The 6,061-nt window shown below is 35.9% G+C and overlaps 1 protein-coding gene across 1 annotated transcript; it reads right to left on the minus strand.

Annotated features, from left to right (window-relative positions):
* Window positions 1–2,087: 2,087 nt before the first annotated feature.
* Window positions 2,088–4,973, minus strand: LOC100794006 (E3 ubiquitin-protein ligase WAVH1). Its single transcript, XM_003516834.5, has 2 exons — window positions 4,462–4,973; window positions 2,088–4,369 (listed from the first exon to the last, which is right to left on the minus strand). Exons 1-2 carry the CDS (start codon window positions 4,783–4,785, stop codon window positions 2,747–2,749), a joined length of 1,947 nt encoding a protein of 648 aa, XP_003516882.1. The 5' UTR covers window positions 4,786–4,973; the 3' UTR covers window positions 2,088–2,746.
* Between the last annotated feature and the right edge of the window lie 1,088 nt (window positions 4,974–6,061).

The following is a 6,061-nucleotide window of genomic DNA, read 5'->3' on the forward strand; positions in this document are numbered from 1 at the left end:
TAAAAAAAATATCATTTCCCAACATATAAAACAATAAGCAAGAATATTTTTATAAAAATTAAATGTTTTTTAATTTGTGCATTTTTTTATCCATAAAAACTAAAAGTAATATTAAAAATTTATAGCAACTCATGAACCCTTATTAATTAATATATATCCTTTTGACTTCTTAATATGTGTATATAAATAAATATTGTTTACAAATGAAGAGAGTACTATTTAATGTTATAAATACCTTCTACCAACTACCGTATTATTTTAATAAAAAAAATTATTTATTATTTACTTTCTTCTTCTTTTTTTATCAAGAGGGTGGCCTAAGCCACGCGTTTACATTCTTTAGGAGGCTCACTAAAAGTCTACAATAATGAAAATTGAAAACCCTAACTGAAACAATGTCTATTGTTGGCAAATTTACTGTAGGGTGCTTGTTTTAAAAACAATTTACTAGATAAGGTCTGTTTTAAAACAAATTGCAGAGGGTCTTTTATTTATGTGGGTGCCGCCATTGTTACTGGTGTGAAGCTTGTAACGTCGCTGGCAATGGCGGGAGCGTGGATGCCGCCATTGACAGCAGCGGAACAGGGATGCCAACGTGCGCAGTCCCGCCATTGGGTCCTGCGGCACACCTTAGAAGAGTTGTTGGAGGACGATGCGAGAAGGAGAATGTGGTGGATCTTGTTATTGTGCTGTGAATGGAAGATGCACAAGAGAGAGTTGTAGAAGGCGGAGTTTGCAAGGTGAGTGACATTTTCGGATGAGAGAGATTATGACGCCAAACTCGGTCACTCGGTTACATCTTTTGAATTAAATAACAGTATTAAACCAGATCTAAACACCTGTCTAAGTTTGGACACCAACAACTTAATTTTTTGTTTTCCAATACATATTTTTACAACACTGTTTTGAAGAAAAACATCAATTACATTAATAATGTGGATTTAATTTACTTAACTTATTTTAGTACAATATCGGATGAGATGTTTAAACTTCAAAAAAAAAATTATATAAATATTTTTTTAAACAAGTAGATAAATTTTGTTACTTGAAAAAGACAAAAAAAAATATTTATTTTAAGTAAAAACAAGTTTGCAAACAATCAGAAAATTATAAAACTACTTATTTTATTTTAAAAAATAAACTTAAACAAACTAGTTCAATAACTTAATTTTATTGATTTTATGGGTGCAAATTTAAATTCCTCTAATGTCACTTTTTTTTCCTTAATGGATAACCTTCTTGAGGAAGATTCTTTGAGAAGTTTAAACTTAAAAAAAAAATTATATAAATATTTTTTTTAAACAAGTAGATAAATTTTGTTACTTGAAAAAGAAAAAAAAATATTTATTTTAAGTAAAAACAGGTTTGCAAACAATCAGAAAATTATAAAACTACTTATTTTATTTTAAAAAATAAACTTAAACAAACTAGTTCAATAACTTCATTTTATTGATTTTATGGGTGCAAATTTAAATTCCTCTAATGTCACTTTTTTTTCCTTAATGGATAACCTTCTTGAGGAAGATTATTTGACGTTTAAGTACTAATTGAGTAGCTGCAGTATGGTGAAATTGCTTGTAATACAAACCTCAACAATAATCTCCTAAGTAGACCTCTATTGTCAGTTTTAACATGTGATTGACGTTCTATCGGTAATATTTATGTTTTCTCATTCTACCATTTTCACCCCAAAAAAAAGAAGAGAGAATTTCAAGATAAACTATCATTATATTTATATTAAAGTAAGTTAAACATGTGGTTAATCTTTTTTTTTCTTATTTCTTTCTTAATTGTAAAATTAAAATGTATAAAAGAATTGTACAAAAAATTATCTCACAATTTTTTCTCTGTTTTTCAAACACTTAAATTATTACGTGTATAAATGTAAAGATATAATTTATTAAGAAAACTCTTTTCTTACCTTTAATATGGAAGCACCACTGAAAATAGATTAATCTTATTTTATAAAAATGATAAAATATGATAAAGAATATGACAAATAAAAAATATAAAAAAGTGTATATGACAAAAAATAATGGTGTGAGAAAAGTATTTAAATTTATTTTAAGTGTTTTTTTTAGATATTATTCAATAAAAATATAAGTATCATTATTCATTAGTGTCAAATTAATACGCGCTTCCAATTCCCACGGGTCCCTCTCTCTAATTAGCGCTTCCAATTCTTCTATCAATGCGGGTAATTTTATCACACACCAATCATGTGTGCCGCAGATCCAATGACAGGATTGTCCACGTTGGCATGTCTCGCCAGTGCCAATGACGGGTCTCTCTCCTCTCTCCCTGTCCCGCCGGCACCAATGGCGTCTCTTTCCTCTCTCTTTGTCCCGTTGCTGCCAATAGCGACATCCACGCTCCCGTCATTGCCAGCGCGTTACAAAAAGAGACCTTATTTAGTAAATTGTTTTTAAAACAAACCCCTACACTAAATTTGCCTCTATTGTTAGCCAACCAATCTGCAACTGCATTTCATTTCCTTAAGTATGAGATATCCAGACTTCCCAATCCTGCAGATATTGCTTAATCTTTCCAAGAAATGAGGTATAGTGATGAGTTTTGTGCACAGGTTTCATGATTAGAGCCATAACTTCTTAATATTTTCATGCCAAGCTAACTAAAGTGCGGTAACTATAGCTATGCTTATATAATTCAGTCATCAACAAAATACAAGCTCCCAAATGTTTCGTGAATTCACCCATCCAGTATCCTTTCTTAATTCTTAAAACATTTAAAATCTGGCATCCTCGAAGCCATGTAAATCGCTGACTCTGTTCATAGACTTTCTCATAATAGCCACTTTAGCCAGTCTCTCAGCTACTCTCCAAGCCGACATCGGCGTAAGCGGCTCCCCCTTTTCCTCCAAGCAATTATTATTACTACTTCTCAACTTTTGGTTCCTCAGCTCGGCTTGTTTGGCTTCGAGCCAGCGCAAGCACTCATCACCCTGTTCGCGGCTCACAGAGGCTCGAGCCGATGATAGCAACTGAAGCGCGCCAGACACATCGTTGCGAGCCACACACTTTCTCGACTCGGCTACGGCGCGTGCACTGACGTGGCGTCGCCTCAACTGTTCGATCCTGAGATCACACGATCGAACAGTGTGGGGTCCTGGAACAATTAACTCACGCTCCTTGGAATTAACAAGCTCTTGAGTAAAGGGGTCACGGTGGGAGCATCGTACAGATATAAAACGATGGTGGGACCCACGCGAAGCTGTGCCAGCTGGCACTTTGAACTCCACCAGCAGTTCCCTCTCCTCCGCCGCGCAGAGATCACCGAGCGCGACGGAATCCGGCGAGAGAGCGTCGGTGAAACCCTTGGCCAGAGAATACACGGCAGTGATCTCCGCCTGAGCCGAACGTGACGCTAGTTTTAACTCAAGTTTGAAGTCTTGTGCCGCCACGCTCAGCAAATTTCCCACGCGCTTCGCGAACTCGTTGTCATCGTGAGAGAATATCAATGAATGAACTGTGAAGCGCGTGGTGGTTAATCGATGATCCTCGTGGCTGTTTGTGAGGAGAATGATTTTCGCGACAGTGTTCTTCTGCCGCCGATCCTCCAGAACCTTCGCGGCTTTCTTCAGCGCGTCGTTCCTCGCCGGAGTTCCTTCTCGGCGGAGCTCAACGGAGGCCAGCGCGTCGACGACTCGCCGCGCCGCTGTCTGGCCGCAGCGGGTCATCCTCCGCAGCGGAAATAGCCGCTTCGATCCGCCTGAGAATGCGACGACGGAGAGACGGTCGGCGGAGCCGAGCGACGAGATAACAACCTGCATCGAACGTTTCAGCATCCAAAGCTCTTCACCGGTGACACTACCTCGGACGTCGATCACCATGACGAGATCCACCGGCGGCCGATTCGCCGCCGCGTTACGCGGCTGAACTTTCACATTCAACACCGTAACGTACGTCTCGGAGCTCCAATTGGACGCCACAATCGCAGCCTCCGGTGAGAAGAATGCTTCGATGTTTCTGGTCTTGACCAATGATGATGAGAGATTGAACTTTATTTGTTCATCGTTTTGTTCTTCTTCGTCTTCTTCTTCTTCGTTCTCGTTGGATTCGGGAATGGGGTTGAAACGCGAGACTGAAGTGGGCGACATGAGAGGCTCGTCGTCGTTGTAGTTGTGGGGCTTGAACGACTTCGTCGTTTTGAGTTCTGCGTGCGGTTTGTTTTCGTCTGCGTTTTGAAGCAGTTGTTTCCAGTTAGCGTTGCACACGGGGCACGTGACCAGTCGTTGTTTTTTCACGTGAGCTGCTATGCATGGGAAGTGAAAGACGTGAGAACACTCCGCAGTGAAAATGGCTTTTCCTTCGCCGGTTTTCACACTCCGCGTGCAGATTTTGCATGAGCTCTGCAAAAAAAATTAAAAACAAAAAAGTTAGAAGAGAATAAATAACAAAAAGAGAAATTAAAAGGGTAGAGTGTGTGGTTAGGTTAATTTACTTTGGATAAGCGTAAGGTGGATTTGAGAAGAGAGAAGGCTGAGGGAGAGTTTGGGGAAGAAGGAGTGGATTGATGAAACGATGTGGGGCTGTAGCGTTTGGTGGGAGAGGGAGTTCTTGCATTATTGTTGTAATTGCATTGGTGTTTGGAAAGTGGTGAATTGGTTCGGGTGGGAATCAATGATGGGGTGGAGAAAAATGAGAAATTGGAAGTGATTTTGGGACTTGAATTGATGTTGTTGTAATAATCACAAATTTCAGGTTCGTGTGTGTTTTGGGGAATGGTATTAGATGTGCGAAACGTCCTTCTCCATCCAGAAACCATTATTCTCAGTTTCTCACTCACAACCTGAGGATTTTGATGGTTTTGTTTTGTCGAGGGGGTTGCAATGGAGAAAAGCTGCACTTGAAACTTGAAAGTGGTTATCGGAAAGGCAAGAGAAAAGGAAATGCCAGTGGACTAAATTGAGGAGTGAGGACCCCTTTAACGTTCATGTTTTTCTCCTTTCTTCCCCACCACTCTATTTATAAATAAAATATTTTTGTTTATGAGAGCCAGATAGATAAACCAACCCAATGGAAATTGAAAAGCTTTTGATGTTACCTTCCAAATTCAAAATATCATCCCAACTTGTGTTCGCTTTTAGTTTACATTTTTTAGTTTATATATTTCAGTATATTGAAACAGAGATATTTTTCATTTTCACTCTTTATCTAATGATGTTGTAGAAAAATATTCTAATGAGACTAAGTAACTTTTAACTGGTATTTTATTTTATCTTTTGTTTTCTTTCGTAAAATAAATGTTGAAAGTAATTAAAAAGGAAATGTATGAACTTTCCCATTTAAAATAGAATAAAACAAAATTTTCTCAATGGAAAGTAAAAATCACCCAAATTTTAAAAAAAACTTCATACATTTCCTTTTTTTTATTTAATAAATTATATTAATTCCTATTCCATTTAATAGATAATGATTTTTTAATTCAAACTTAGGTTATATTTGGTAATAGTAGCTTATAAGTTAGTTGACAAACTAACTTATAAGTTATGGTTATGTCGGAGTTATTTTTAGTTTTTTTAGTAGTTGAAAAGTTTGTTCGATTATTTGGTAAACAAATTTTTTTTAATAATTTTTAATTGTTACTTGAAGTAATATTTTCTAAAACGTTAGTTTCTAACTTTTTATATTTACTTCTATGTTTATCCTCAATACGTTATATAAATTTTCTTATTATATTTTTAAATAAATTATTATTTTATTATTTTTATGTCATTTTACATTTTTCAATCACTTCAATAACTAATTTTACTAAACACTTGTAATATAATATGTTAGTTTTTCGGCTTCCAGCTATCATCTAACTTTCTATTTTCCAGCTAGCCTTTCAACTTTCACCTAACTTTTTACCTAGATTTGTGAACATCTAAGTTAGGAGCTGAAAGCTTATAAGCTAGTTGATTTAATTTAAAATGTTTGATAAGACTAATTGATAAATATTAAATGACATATTTAATATTTATAATATTTAAATTTTATTTCTAATAGTTTATCATATTAAAAAGTAGGATAGTAATTCTAAAGTTGATATGATTCAAAGA

This window comes from Glycine max, chromosome 1, assembly GCF_000004515.6.
Source record: "Glycine max cultivar Williams 82 chromosome 1, Glycine_max_v4.0, whole genome shotgun sequence".
In the NCBI taxonomy this organism is placed as follows: Eukaryota; Viridiplantae; Streptophyta; class Magnoliopsida; order Fabales; family Fabaceae; genus Glycine; species Glycine max.